The sequence below is a fragment of the Gadus macrocephalus genome, chromosome 14, assembly GCF_031168955.1.
Source record: "Gadus macrocephalus chromosome 14, ASM3116895v1".
NCBI classification, from domain to species: domain Eukaryota; kingdom Metazoa; phylum Chordata; class Actinopteri; order Gadiformes; family Gadidae; genus Gadus; species Gadus macrocephalus.
The window spans coordinates 17334998-17350489 of NC_082395.1; the positions used below are offsets into that span (position 1 = coordinate 17334998).

Consider the following 15492-nt stretch of genomic DNA (forward strand, 5'->3'; position numbering starts at 1 on the left):
CATTTTGAGGCGAACGTCGGGAAAATGTGGTCAACGCCTACCATTTGTATTGTGTGCATTCTCTTTGGTAAGTGTCATGTTTATAATTTTTAAAAAAAAAAACATCTGAAGGAGCCTGGTGATATGTTGGACATATTTTCTTTAGAACTTTTTTAAGTGACACGAGCCAATTAAATTAATGATGTATAAATAATCAACTGTTACAGTAGGACTATGCCTGTTCAATCTAAATCATATAGCCTCATTATCCTCAGTAGATAGACCATACTTCTCAAACATATGTTATCCTTTATCATTGTATGGCTTAGGCCTATTCTCTGCTTAGTCATGTTGCAATTGTACCTTTTATATAAAATATATATATAATAAAGAATTGATAGGCTATCTAATTTCCAAGACCATTGTAGGATTTTATATCTTATAAAATCCTTCCACATGCTATTTTATTTTTATTTTTTTAAAGGATCAGTAAACTACATTTTAGAAAACGTAGGGGTCTTAACCCGCCCTGTGCCCTGTTTATCTCTCAACAGGAACAGTCTGCGATGTTAAAGAGTGCTCCCAAATCCCACCGCCGCACAGCGGCGCTGAGTTACAGGAGGAGATCCGGAGCGTTATAGAACAAATTCAATCACTGACCAGAGTAGTAACTGATTATAAAACACTAAAAGGCAGCAGCACCTCAAGGTCAGGGCATATCCAAGGCGATGCTTCGTCCCGATCCGTAGGAGACCCATCCCTGTTGGAGGGTGTCCACTTAAACTCCTATTATAGCGTCTTAGTTAACCTATATTCGGTATACATGCCGTTAATGAGCGAGCGATTCGTCAATAACCTTCCCGAAACACTCGTGTGTATCCTGTCCGGGACACAAGAATGTGGCCTGGAAGCAGAGTTAACGAGGGTGGTCGTTCTAGAACTCGCTAATCCGTTGTTGGCGGTTTTGTCGTTCATGAGGTCGGAGGGATGTACCCCCATGGACACGGGTGCGGGCAGCTTATTCAGGTCCTACTTGAGGATGGACGAGGTGAGCACGGCGGAACTCACCGGCTTACAGGAAATGCTTGCATTGGCAATGTCACAGGTACCCCAGTCTGGGAGTCTGATGTCGACTATAAGTCGACTTTTGGACATGGTTGTGACGTATTTCTCAACGAAGATGGGGACTCTTATCCAAGTCCCCATTGATTACGTGAACATTGGTTTACAGTTTGGAATTACAGTTCCTTCGCTTAATCAAACCGAGCAATGCCAGCAAGGTAAGGAACCCCCACAAACATATTTACCCATATGAATACGATTAAAGAGAATGGTAGCATGTTCAATGAAAAATATATGTTCGTTTCTTGCTCTGCAGGGAATCTGAAGCAGCTTATAATGTGGTAAGCAATCTTAACATCAAGTTCATCACTTTTTTTCTCATCTAGTTGTGTATTTAGAGCATATTAAAATCTACCAACACTCTAAACACACAATACGGATAAACACAAGCTGACACACTGTTCTCTCGGCAGGGGAATGAAACACAACGTCAGCTGGTCCTTCGGCCCCTCCATACTGGACATCTTCTTGGGCTCAGAATCCTCTCTGTGCAACGACCCCGGTTCAGAATGCCCCAGTCCTGCCGGCCACTACAGCCGCCCTGCCTCCCAATCCGCCACCAATGACGACGATGAAGACTCCATGTTCAGCTGCGACCGCCACAACCTCACCGTCTTCAACGAGACACCGTGCGCCCAAGTCCTTGCCTCTCCGCCGGAGGACCCCCCCACCTCGCTGGGGGTGTTCTGCCGCGCGCTCAGCCAGCTCAGCCCCGCGCAGCTGGAGCACGTCTGGGGTAACACGTGTCACGCCATCCAGGCGCTGATGTCGCCCGTCCTCACCCGGGCGCCCGCTTGTGACACCGGAGGCTACACGCCGCCGCCGCCGCCGCCTGTCCTGCCCCTCCCCCCGTCGCAGGCCCGCCGCGCCAGGGCGTCGCCCAACCTCCGAAACCTGGTCTGTGACTATGACTCCTGGTTTCAGGGTGAGGCGGTGGACGCCGGGGTGGTGAGCTTGTGCTCCGATAACGACCGCGACCTGTTCGTGGAGCAGGTGTGTGACAGCCCGCTGCGCATGATGCAGCTGCTGTCAGACCCCAACAACCACTGGATGTTGGACTTTTGTGGTAACCTGACGTCGAACCCAGGAATGCTGCTGAGCCTCTTCTGTGCCTACGAGGGCTGGATGAACCAGCCGGAGGTGCCCTCTGCCATGGTGGCCTTCTGCTGGAGCATGGACGGCGGCAGGCTGAAGGATCTGGTCTGCAAGGACCTCGGCCTCTTCCAATTCTTGTTCATCAACCCGGACAACGTGGCTCTGATCCCCAACTGCACGCACCTCGCCCCGCAGTCGCCGACGGAAGGGACCCTGGACGAGTTGGTGGCGGACTCCTGCCGCTACTCCGAGTGGCACGATGTCATGCAGATCCCCATGAACGTCATGTCCCTCTGCACCCGCAACGACGCCGCGCGATTCGCCGCCGAGGTGTGCGCCAACGCCACCTTCTTTAGCGCTCTGCTGCAGAACCAGGTGTACGCCAGTTGGCTGGAGGTGTTCTGTGCCAACGTGTCTCAGGTAGCCCCGCAGAGCACGCCGCCATCCAGGGTCATCTACTGGTGCGACTACGAGAACTGGGGCGACCGGCACGTGGACCCCTCGGTGGTGGGGCTGTGTTGGCAACACGATAAGGACAACTTCACCACGAAGGTGTGCTGCAACTCCACGCTGTTCGACCAGCTGGCGGCGGAGACCCAGAACAAATGGCTGCTGACGGCGTGCGGGGACAGAGACGTGGCGGAGATGATACCACAGGTCTGTTGTTGTTGTTGAAGGCTCGGCTGGCTGCTTTTGTCCGGGAGGGGGAGCAGGTTTACTGGCGACTGGAGGGTCTGCTGGTTGATTCGCTTTTCTGCATTTTTACAGACAGGAAGGTGAAGATAGTGCTGCTCAATTTTGTAAAAAAATTAGGATCACGATTATTTTGGTCAATATTGAAATTACGATTATTCAAAAGACTATTTTTGAGTTTGAAAGCATGATGCATTAATTCAGCATTTCCCCCACAAAACGTATCCAGCTGCAATTTCTATAAAACATTTAATGAATAAAAAATATATACTGATAAAATATGTCTATATTGTTTCAACTCGATTATATTAGTTTGGAGAAATGTTGACACAAAAATCTAAATGGCAATCAAAATTCGATGAATTGCACAGCCCTAGGTGAATATTGACAGGAAAGAGAATGGATAGACAGGGGGGGTTACAAGTAGTCCTAAATAGCATAGGACCGAAGGATGGAATTAAAGCTGGGTCGCTACAAGGCGTCTTGTTGACTTCATGGTGAACGCTCTAGTAGGTGGAACCACCGAAGGCACCGGCAGTCCTCGCATCACTCTTGGGCAAGGCTCCTCCTGCATGCCTCATAGGAGCTGCTTGTGGACATTGCATGCCTGGCACTGCTATCGGTGGTGTTTGAATGTGTGTCTGCATGGGTGATGGGAGCCATGGTATTTCAATGTGATTTAACATTGTTATAGCCGCTAGAAACCATATGTTTTAACTATCCCCAACCAACACAGTATACAATGTTGCTGCTTCCAATGTTGTGTTGGTCATACTATAGAATGATTTATTGCTTCTTTAGTGAATAATGCAGAACATAAGGAACTTTAAAAATAATAATCACATGCTAAATCGCAATATCGGTCGAAATAATCGCAATTCTTTTAATTCCCCAAATCATTCAGCCCTAGAATACATTTTTTGTGTTTTGTGTGATCAGGTTTGCAGATACTCGGAGTGGACCCGGCCCATCATCGTGGACATGACCGATCTGGCGCGCTGTGCTGAACTGGACCCCTTCAACTTCACCACCAGGGTGTGCGCCGACGGCGTTGTGCTGAAGCACCTCCTGGCCAACCCGGACAACATTTGGCTGCTGCAGCACTGCATCAACGGGTCCCAACCCGGGGAGCCGCTGGGCTTCAACCTCTTCGAGCAGTGCCAGTACGCCAGCTGGGGCCTGTCGCTCCCGGACCAGGACCTCATGGCTCTGTGCTGGAAATACGACCAGGTGAACTTCGCTAGGTCAGTCTGCCTAGACGTCAACCTTCTGGCCTGGCTCGCCCAGGACACGTCCACCATGTGGGTGAGCCAACTGTGCCACAGCTTCAGCCACCACGGTGCAAACGACAGCGGCCCCGGGGAGGAGAGCCAGCCCTGCCTGGCCCGAGAGCTGGTGATGAGGTTTAACTGGTCCTGCTCGGCCGACCTGGCTCCGGTGTGCCGGCCCGGGGCGAGCGTCACGGCCTCCCTGCAGGCGGTGCTGCGCTGCTGGGTGGAGAGCCTGACCCAGCGGATGCAGGGTCTGTCGGTGCTGAACAAGGCGGCCAGCATGAGCGTGGTGATGCTGGTGGCGCTGGAGGAGAGGCAGCTGACGTCGCTGCGCGTCACGGACCACATCCGGCGGAGCGTGCTGAACTCCACCGCCCTCTACCTGGAGAGAGAGACCAACTTCGAGAACAAGAGGGTCCTCCTGCAGTGCTTTGGGGTAGCGCTTGGATTACGCACGCACGCACGCACACATGCACACACACCGCAATAAGATCAAATTAAGTGGGTAAACCGTAGAACCTTGCAAACTACTGTGTGTGTCTGTTTGTGTGGATGTTTTGTCTTGTTTTCCTCCACAGAAAGAACTCACCAGCCTGATGGAGTCGCGCACCATACTGGACCCAGAGGTCTTCCTCATCCAGGTGATGTTTAAATCATTGTGTAGTTACTAACAGTGATTGGTATTCTCTGTGAATAAACCATATCGGCTAATCAATTCGAAAGTAAATAAGGAACAATTCCACATGTACATCCAAAGATCAGACTTCCTTACCTCCTTACTGTGTATCAGTATACAGATAGCAGTGTTATTACGACTGAAACTGTAGTTATTATGCATTAACCTGAATGCTAGTTATATTTACCTATTTGGCACATGCCAAATAACCATAGTCAAATGGACTCAATGTGAATTCAGATACAGGGTAATTCCAGTATTTCATTCATTTCCATCATGGCTGGTCATTCAAGTGTAAGGATCTTATCCTTAACAACAATACAAGGATATAAAAACAGGACACGGTATTTGTTTAAGGTTTTCAAGGGATAAATACAGCAGGAGACTGTTTGTGTAGCATGATATGATTGGATTCCAGCAGCAGCAGGTATGTATTGATCTCTCCTTACTGATCTGATCAGGAGTATTTCCGGATCCCTCTGGAGAGTCTGCGTGCTGTGCTGAGTGGGGTGGACAACACCACGGCCCGGGAGATCCTCCAGCACTACAGTCGGCATAAGAACTCACTGCAGGTAAACAGACACTAAAATGACCTAAAGCAGACACCTTTATATGAAGGGACTTTAAGAGTGAGTACAGGTGTCGGTCATTGAGGAGAAGGGAGGGGGAGAAGGGAGGGGTTTAACCTCGGTGAACACATAACGTTTCTCTTGTGAAAACATCACGTTTATTTTGTGAATACATTAAGTGACTAGTGAAAACATGATGTATCTCTGGTGAAGACTACATTGCGTTGTTTCTGTCTTATATATGATGTTTCTCTGGTTTGTCTGCAGAGTATAATTTTTTTCCATGGTTAATACCAGATTTTTATCTGGTAAATACGTTATGTTCCCCTTGTGAATACATGATGTGTCTTTTGTGAGTACATGAGATTTCTATGATAGATACATGTTTCTCTGGTTTGTCGGGTGAATACATTATGTTTCTCTAGTGAATTCATTATGTTTATCTAGTGAATCAATTATGTGTCTGGTGAATGCATAATGTTTCTATAGTGAATACATGATGTGTTTCGGGTGAAAACATGATTTTTCTCTGGTAAATGCATGATGTTTCCGTGTGAAAACATGATGTGTTTCTGGTGAATAAATTTGGTTTAATCTCGTTAATACATGATGTGCTTCTGGTGAATACATTATGTTCATTTGGAGAATACATGATGGGTCTGGTGAATGTAAGTTGTTTCTCTTGTGAATTTAAGATTTTTCTCTAATGAATAAATGGTGTGCCTGGTGAATACATGATGTGTATCAGGTGAAGGCATGCTTTTATATTGTGAATACATGCTTTGTCTCAGGTGAATGCATGATTCTTTGGAGAATACATGTTTCTCTGGTTAGTCTCAGGTGAAAATTGTATGTCCTCCTGGTGAATACATGAGGTGTCTGGTTATTCCAATCATTTTCCCTGCTGAATACATCTTTTTTTCTCTGTCAAATACAATACCGTACTCTGGTGAATTTAGATTTTTCTCTAGTGAAAACGTGATGTGTTTGGTGAATACATGACATTTTTCTGGTGAATTCATGATTGTTCTCAAGTGAACACATGATATCATGCGTCTCTGGCGAACACATGTCCACGGTGAATACATGATGTCTTTCAGGTTAAAACATGCTGTTTCTCAGTTGAATACATTTTGTTCCTCTAGTGAATGCTGACCTCTTGTCTGTGTGTGTTTTCCAGCTGACGGATGTCTATTTATCGGCCATGGTGTCTGTGTTCATCCCCGTCCACCTGTGGAAGGACAGCAGGCTGTTCACAGAGCTGGCTCCTCTTCTACCCTGGGCCTCCCTGGCCGACATCAAAGCTCTACCCCCACTGCAGTCCAACGCCTTTGTGTGAGTGGTGGCCATCTTATGATTCGGTTAGCTTAGTGACTGAGTGAACAAGTTTCATACTTACCAAGTATTCAGTGGTTTAATGGCTGATGGCCGAGTGACTTCAGTTGCAGAATACTTAGAAATAATTGCATTAAAGCATGAATGAAATAATTGTTTAATTCTACTTAAAGTAAATGTGAACCCCTTGTTTCCGCTCGAAGTTGAACACTGAGATTCAAATAAATTAGTTTTTGGGTTCTAGGAAGGAGGGGGGGACATCTTATCGCCATGGTTACGACCCATTTGTGCTACTTTTTCATACCGTTGTTTATGAGCTTGATAATGAGAGACGTTGTTATTATGCGTCACACACAGTTAGCCTGGCTCCGCCTGCCTAAGTACTTCCGCTAAATTTTCATATCCCTTCAGTACTACGTCTGGGTTTGCGGTATATTCCTGGGTTTTCTCCGTCCAAATTTTGTGCGTCCAATCAGCGAACAGAGGGAGTGGCTGAGAACAATGACGTTAAAGTCAGCTCTCGTTGAAGGACATCTTCACGCACAGTGTTTGGTTTGTTTGCAGCCTGCGCGCAACGTGATTCCCGGCCAAACGTAGAATGCTACCTTCATTCGGAGTACAGCAGAGCGTTCACAAACTGGTTGGTGAAGACTGGCAAAAGATTTTACTGTTTTTTTTTTATAAATTACAATAATATAACTTTTAGGAACAGTGACTTAATGGCATAGATTACTATGTTGACTATATATACCCATGGGCTACGTTTAAAAAAAGAACGTACAAAATAGTTTCATCCCGGACATTCCACAACACCGTTGCATCATCAGAAACCAAACCAGTAGACACTCTCATTGCCCTCAACAGGAAGTCTAAAATGAACAAAAACAAAATGGAGACGGCACACCGTCTGCACAGATTAAAATACTTCCCTGACTTTAAGTGTTTTTTGTTCATGTACGACATGCTAAATGGGTCACTTACTTTTTATAATCTTTGTATCTCCGGCAGCACAGGATCAGAATCATTTATTAACGTGGTTTACAGACACCTTATCTGACTCCATGTAAACACACAACACACCCCAGGTGTCAGGATCCAAGCTGAAGCTGTGTGTCGCGAGGTGTTGGTAGCCATGAATTATAAATTACTAGCTAAGGAAACAGGTGACCGGATTTAAATCCAAATAATCCTGCCCGGTTCTTTGTGTCGGGTGTTTATGTGCTGTTGGTTGATTGTACCGCTGCAGTTACAACAAACATTTGCACTTATTGAGGAGAAACAGAGACTGCTGACATGACTGTTAAGCATCTAAAGTACGCACACACACATGCACCATATAAGCAAACTCACACTCTTCTCACACTCACCCTCACCCACACAGACACTGGCATACATGTAGACAACCACACATACACACAAAAACAATACCAAACACACACACATAGAGATTCAGTGACCGATACCCCTTCTCCCTATCCAGTCGGACACAGACACAGGCATAGGCATACATACAAACGACCACAAATACACACACACACACACAAACACAAAATCAAACACAAAGACGCACGCACACACAGATTCAGTGACCGATACCCCTTCTCCCTATCCAGCCGGGGTGCGATCAACGACAACCTGGCCCTCATGCGCCTGGCCCAGCGCCAGGCGTTTGGCCAGTGGTTCAGCCGGGCCATGGCGCCGCTCAACATGACCAGCGGCGCACGCTCTCTCATCAGGGACACCGGGAACCTGATCGTCTACCTGCCCTTCCAAAGCTTCCAACACCTCTCCCCTGCTCAGGTAACAGTGGCAGTGGCCAGCTCCTGACACCTAGCTGTGGAGGGGGGAAACCTGAGCACTGGCGCCTTGGTCAGATCCATCAGTGACTGGCCGCCGGCGCCAGAGCTGGCCGTCAGGTAGGCTTTCAGCGGGAGCGCTTGATGAGGATGATGATGATGAGGATGATGATAGCTTCTCTGTGCACCTCAACACTATTTGCCTGGCGTCGACGCGGATGTTGTTTAATAAGTAAAGATTTGAATGGTTTAATTTATAATGAGCCTGGGACAGAAATTAGTCGGATGAGAATACAGGTCAATACTGAAGACGGTTTCGTGGCAAATAGATTATACAACCGCGTGTGTCATGGATCAAAAGGGTTGTACTGATTCTGTATGGCAGGATGTCACCTGATAAAGTTCCAACACCAAGCATTGCATTTAAAATGTAAACCAGATTTAATTTTATCCAAAACAACCAACAGTGAGGCTGGCAATAATCAAAGCATATAACCAAAAAAAAAAAATTTTGGAGGGGGATTTGTCTGCATAAAAGTTGGATTTAGGCAACTACAGTTTTACAGAATTTATTTTATCAGCTGTTTTTATGTCCAAGTTTTGCACTTGCCCTTTCAACGCAGTCGGCTTTCAAAGGGGAGATAAAGTTAATACATTTAGGTGAACAGTGAAGAAGACGGAAACCCAGCGGTCAACATACCTCGTGTGTAGAGCATAGGCTTACAGAGACACTGGGTCAGTGAGTATCTGTTTGAGTTCTTCGGACTGCATGTGGGTTCCTCAGCTGCTGGACGGGCTGGAGGTGCTGCGGAGAAACACGCTCAGCACCCTGCAGCAGAACTTCATAGCTCAGAGCATCATCGGTGCCTACAAGAACCTCTCCATACAGGACTTCAACAGGTAGTGCACCCATGCATGCACGTACAAAAATGCATTCATACACATTTACTGACACACGCACAGAAAATAAATAAATGCGTGTGTTCAGGCTGGGGAACCTGACCTGCCTGGTAGAGCCTTCAGAGCTGCTGCTCTACAGGAACTCTGAGGTTTTCCCCGTCATCCAGAGACTCATCTCCAACTGCGCCCAACACAGGCTGAATTTGCCCAGTGACATGGTGTGTGTGTGTGTGTGTGTGAGAGAGAGAGAGAGAGAGAGAGAGAGAGAGAGAGAGAGAGAGAGAGAGAGAGAGAGAGAGAGAGAGAGAGAGAGAGAGAGAGAGAGAGAGAGAGAGAGAGAGAGAGAGAGAGAGAGAGAGAGAGAGAGAGAGAGAGAGAGAGAGAGAGAGAGAGAGAGAGAGAGAATTGTCATTGTATATTCTGCTTTCGCAGATCGTTTTCATCCTGAATCAAACCAATTTGAGGTCCCCGGGCTCACTTCCACCCGACACACTTTTTGAGCTGGTCCCTTTCCTGCCCTGGCTAGGTGTGGACTTCTTGCAGGAGCTTAGCCAATCACAGCTGCTGCCTCACTTCTCTGAATTGGCCACTGTGTCATTCACCCCTACACAGGTATGATATTCCCACACTATGATTCACACTGAAAGTCAAATGCTCAGCTAGCAATATTCGGCGAGTAAAGTTTTGGCAAGAAACGTTCTGCAAGCAATGGTTACGACAGCAAGGTTTGTCTCTACCAATATTATGGCTAGTTAGGTTTGACTAGCAAAATTTTGCCAGGAACTTTGGCTACCAACGTTAGTGCTAGTAAGGTTCTACAGAAAATTACCAGTATTTAGCTAGTAAGGCTTCATTCTGCAAGGTTAGGCTGGCACGGTATGGCCATTAAAAACATTCCTTAGCCTTATTTCAAATACAATCAGAAGCTCCCCTTCCTACATGGTAACTGATCCTATTCAGACAGTCTACCTATATGGCAGCTTGAGTATGAGGCAGATGGTGTTCTGCATGATTGGCTTCATTCTTAAACCTTCGAGGAAGGGATGGGGGTAATGATAGCTGAACAGCTGACAAGCACCCAGTCTCAACTCTGAGGTCTGATGTTATCTGAGTCAGGGTAGGAAGGGGGCAAGACTTTCACCCTGTCTTTAACGTGATAATAAGCTTTATTCTGCTCCAGCACCCCAACTGTGGCCTCAGAGTAGCAGCGTATACAAATCCAACAGGAGCAAGAAAATGTTGTAAACCACTTGCACCTTTTCAGAAGCCACTTCCCGCCTCATTCAACCCATTTATATTTATCCTGTTTTATTTATTATAACCTTTTTTTTTTTTTTTTTTTTTCAGGCTAGTGTAATCCTGGACAAGATGTCTTCAAGCTATACTGTGAGCGATGTTTTGTTTATTTCAAATGTATAGCAAAACAACACTGGGCTTGCATAGTATATCCAGAGAGCAGCTACTGAAACATGTGTTTTGAAGTTATACTGTGCCCACTTTGTTTTCCAAGCTACTTCCTAACTGGTGATGGTGGACAATATTGGATTGCCAATGCCCTGCGGCACAGGGCATTCTTCCCATTCCAAAGTCCATGGCGTTTGTCATGCAATACTGAATTTGGGCACTCGGTGTAACAGACTTAAACAACAATATTTTTGTGGCACCCTTAGATGATAGTTCTATATTGCCAAATGATTATTCTTTCACTGAAATAAAATACAATTTAATAGTTGAATCACAGAAATCAAAACCGCGCCCCCTTAATGTTCAGTCCTTACCACAAAGGGTTTCTGCCCGTGCTTCTTTGCTGTATGTCTTCCCCTCTCTTCCCCATACCTCCCTGTCTAGCTATCTCCTTACTAAAAGCATAAAACCTGTAAAAAGAAATCTTAAAAAAATGAAATCAAGGGGGTGAATAACAAAAAACAGAAACAAACAAAAACAATTCAATGTTTGAATTTCAAACTGAATTAGCCAACGTTAACAGAATCAGACAACTTTAACTGAATGATTCAACATTAAGGGAATTGTACAACTCTAACTGAATGAGCCAACTTTCTAACGGGCCACTCTGTTGGTCCTGTGGTCCAGACGGCCCCGGCGGGTCTTCAGGCGCTGGGCACGCTGGTGGTGGGGCTGAAGGTGGAGACGGTGCGGACCCTCCCAGCCGACACGCTGCTCTCCTCCCTGCCTGGCATGGCCCAGAACAAGGCAGAGCTCAGACCACCCCTGGCCAACGCCATCTCAACCAAACTCTGGGTAACACACACACACACACACACACACACACACACACACACACACACACACACACACACACACACACACACACACACACACACACACACACACACACACACACACACACACACACACTCACTCACCTCCGTTAAATTGCGGTGTCCATGTCCATTGATTGGGTTGTAGGTAAGATGTCAGAGTTGGAAGAGAGAGCAGAAGAAAGCAAGATTTTGAACATAAGCTATACCAATAAACGATGCAGGTGAAGTGAGCCCGCTGCGATGTTCTTATGGCGCATTCCAGTCACTAATAGATGAGGAATAACTATGCCATGTCTAACAAATGAAACTCAAATGATACCTCTTAAATCGTACCTGTAGCTCTTTTAGGTACCTATTGTGATGTGTGAAGACATTGTTGTGGGTTAAAACATGAGGTTGTTTCTTGTTTCCTCAGGGCTATCCTGATGTGGTGAACCGGCTGCTGAATGTTGCCCCTCTCCTGTCCATCACTCCTCTGCTCAGCGTGCTTCCCCACACAACTCTACTCACAGCTAACAGCACATACACCACCACACAGCCCTGGAACACACAGCAGGTACGCTACCCAGACACCACCACACAGCCCTGGAACACACAGCAGGTACGCTACCCGTACTGCCACTAACACAGCTACTAGTTCTGGTCCCCAGAACACCACTACACACAGCTATTTATAGTCCTCATAACACCACTACACACAGCTAGTTAGGGTCCTCATAACACCGCTACACGCAGCTAGTTAGGGTCCTCATAACACTACTACACTCTGCTAGTTATAGTCCTCATAACACCGCTACACGCAGCTAGTTATAGTCCTCATAACACCGCTACACGCAGCTAGTTATAGTCCCCATAACACTACTACACTCTGCTAGTTATAGTCCCCATAACACCACTGCACACAGCTAGTTCTTTTTCTAACTTCGTTCAGTGTTTCACTATGGGAATCGCCTAGGCGTGACCTACTACTGGAAGCTCCAATTGCACCACGTCTGTCCTTGACAGACAGGTCGGACTGTGCCACAGGGTCCCGCCCCCTGCACTTATACAGTCGACCCGCCCTCCTCAAATCATTCTCGCTTTCTTCCCATGAGAAAGCTACTCAAGCTCCCTCAGCTCATCTAGGTTAGCTTTAAACTGCTTAACAGTTCACAGACGGGCCGTCATGGATTCCGTCGCCGAACGCAGTCGTAGGCTTTTAACCTGGTTCGGCTGAGTAATAACTTCGTAAGAAGCTATCTGTTACTACACCCGCTGGGCAGTGTCCGCATAAAGGCGAGCTGCTTCTCCGGTTACCCTGTATTTGCTTACAGGTGCACTGGTTTACGGTGTAGCTTATCGGCTAACGCGTCAAGGCGAGCTTACCACGGCACAGTACACATTAGCTTGTTGGCTGAGCCAAAACACCCGGAGTATAACGAACGCATCACGGCGAGTGAACTCTGTGGTATGCCTTCGCCCGCCACCCCCGCCAAAGGGTCGGAGCCGAAGGCTAGGGAGGCTGTATCCCGCCTGTGCCCCGCGTCATGTGGGGCCTCCATATCAGGCCGGGACCCCCACCCCATGTGCATAGCGTGCATGGGCATTAAACACGCTCAAGCTTCGCTAGCGGACCCGCATTCATGCGCTCACTGCACATCGATGCCGGAGAAAATTCTGGAAAGGAGGCTAAGGGTGACGGTGGCTACCAACCAGGATCCCTGCCTGGCGGGTGCCCCCGCTATAGGCTCAACGAGCACCCATCAGTCCCACGCGACAACGAGCTCGGCGGACATGATGGAGGCGGCATCCCCGCTCGTGCCCCCCGCTATTCGATAATTTAATTCTCGAGGCGGAACCGGGCGCTGAGGACGCAGAGGGCGACGACGACGCCAACTTTGACTTCCTCGACATGGACGGAATTGAGGAGGAGGAGGACGACTCCACTTTTTGGTCCAACTGTCCAGACCCCCTAGCGCCTCTGACGCTGTACAACCGGTAGACGGTAACCTGTACGAGGTGTGCAAACGGGCCGCTGCAAAACTAGGCATTCAATGGCCTGCAGCCCCTGATGCTGAAGGGGCAGAGAGAGACCTGTACGACGGCAAGAGGCTCCCACCAGCCCAGCCGCCTTCTAAGAAGCTCTTACCAGCAGTTCCCATCTGCATGAAGGAAATGAGCCGCTACTGGTCCAGCCCATTTAAGAGCAAGCTTCCAACCAAGGGCTGCTCAAAGCTGGAGATCCACGGGATGGGTGAGCTGGGGCTGGCCGAACCCCCAGCTGTGGAGCCTTCAGTGGCTCACCACCTCCACCCAAACCGTCGCCCTCTCTCCGCCTCTTCAGGCATCTCCCTGCCTGGTAAGATGGACCGCCTCACTGCTTCCACTTACCAGAGGATGTATAAATATGCAGCACAGTCGGTATGCTCGCTCAATGCCATGACACTACTGTCTGCATATCAGGCTGAAATCCTAGAGGAAATGGGTCGCCAGCTAGACTCTGGGTCACCCAACCCTGCCCTCTGGGATGAAATTTGCATCGTCAATGACCTGGTCCTACGCTCCTCACGGGGCGCAGTTCAGGGCTGTGGTCGAGTCATGGGACTCGCAGTCTCGGGTGAGAGAGCGTTATGGCTCAGTCTCTCCGGTCTGAGTGACGCGCAGAAAGCCGAGGTCATGGATGCTGCATATGACCCTACCAAGGGTCTGTTTGGTCCAGCGCTGGAAAAGATGAGAGAGACCAGCACTCTCAGGAAACAGGAAGGAGAGGCCTTCGATCTCTGCCTTCCCCGAAAACAGGCTCCCCGCCCACCCCAGCCAGCGAGGTCAGGCTTTGCGGCTGCCGCAGCGGCAGCAAGGGGAAGACAAGGGGGAACCAGGCCTCAGAAAGCCTACAGACCAGCCCACGCAGCTGGCCCACAGGCCGACCAACAGCCTAGGTCAGAGAACCCAAGGCCATGGGGCAAACACTCCTTCGCTGCTGCGGCAGCGAGGAACCGCTCTCCCCACCCCGGGGAGGGGAAGAGGAAGCGTGCGACCTAGCAATCCCAGCTTCTCTCTCTCCCCCTCCCATGAAGAAAAGAAACCTTGGGGGGGTAGAGCAAAGCCCAGAGTTCCATGGTTCAGGGACCTGGATATGTCCAAGTTCTCCATGGGCCCTTTCTCAGTCTCTCTCGCCTCACGTTCAGGGCGAACTGAGACAGGGGCAACGGTTGACACAGTGCCACCAAGCATTTTCCCAGTGTCACACAATAAACCCTGCATTTTCGCAACCAGGCCCAGAGCCAAGGGTGAAATGCACAAACCAAGACAAAATAAAACAATGTCTTGGTCCCTACATTCTCATGGGGGGAGCTCACGCTTCTCCTGTGAGGGCAGACCTCTCCCCTTGCGTCCCGAGGGTGACGTCGTTGGGGCGCGATCACATGAGCCCGCTCACTACGCGAGTGGAACAGTGGCGCGCATGCGCAGTTCACCCGTGGATCCTGTCTACAGTTTCCCAGGGTTACAGACTGCAGTTTGCTATGAAACCACCCAGATTCAACAACGTGTTGGTTTCTATGGCCAGTGGGGATTCGGCACGAATCCTAGAGGACGAAATATCGTCCCTGCTGCGAAAACAAGCGATCAGGGCTGTCCCGAACGAGCAAGCCCAACAGGGTTTTTACTCCCGTTATTTTCTCATTCCGAAGAGAGGGAGCTCGTCCCTTCGCCCCATATTAGATCTCCGTGTGTTAAACAGACACCTGCGCAAATACACGTTCAGGATGTTAACACACAAAGTGCTCTGTCGTT

General features: G+C 48.4%; 1 protein-coding gene across 1 annotated transcript in view; it reads left to right on the forward strand.

Moving 5' to 3' along the window:
• Positions 1–502: 502 nt before the first annotated feature.
• Positions 503–15492, forward strand: part of strc1 (stereocilin 1) — a gene marked incomplete at its 5' end in the record, with an annotated part of 28480 nt that continues 13490 nt past the window's right edge. Inside the window, 14 exons of the mRNA XM_060072064.1 lie at positions 503–1259; positions 1358–1382; positions 1515–2853; positions 3829–4596; positions 4739–4801; positions 5298–5408; positions 6586–6740; positions 8354–8540; positions 9321–9436; positions 9525–9654; positions 9869–10048; positions 10784–10822; positions 11528–11695; positions 12134–12274. Coding sequence (XP_059928047.1) covers positions 503–1259; positions 1358–1382; positions 1515–2853; positions 3829–4596; positions 4739–4801; positions 5298–5408; positions 6586–6740; positions 8354–8540; positions 9321–9436; positions 9525–9654; positions 9869–10048; positions 10784–10822; positions 11528–11695; positions 12134–12274 — 4179 coding nt within the window. The remainder of the gene's footprint in view (positions 1260–1357; positions 1383–1514; positions 2854–3828; positions 4597–4738; positions 4802–5297; positions 5409–6585; positions 6741–8353; positions 8541–9320; positions 9437–9524; positions 9655–9868; positions 10049–10783; positions 10823–11527; positions 11696–12133; positions 12275–15492) is intronic.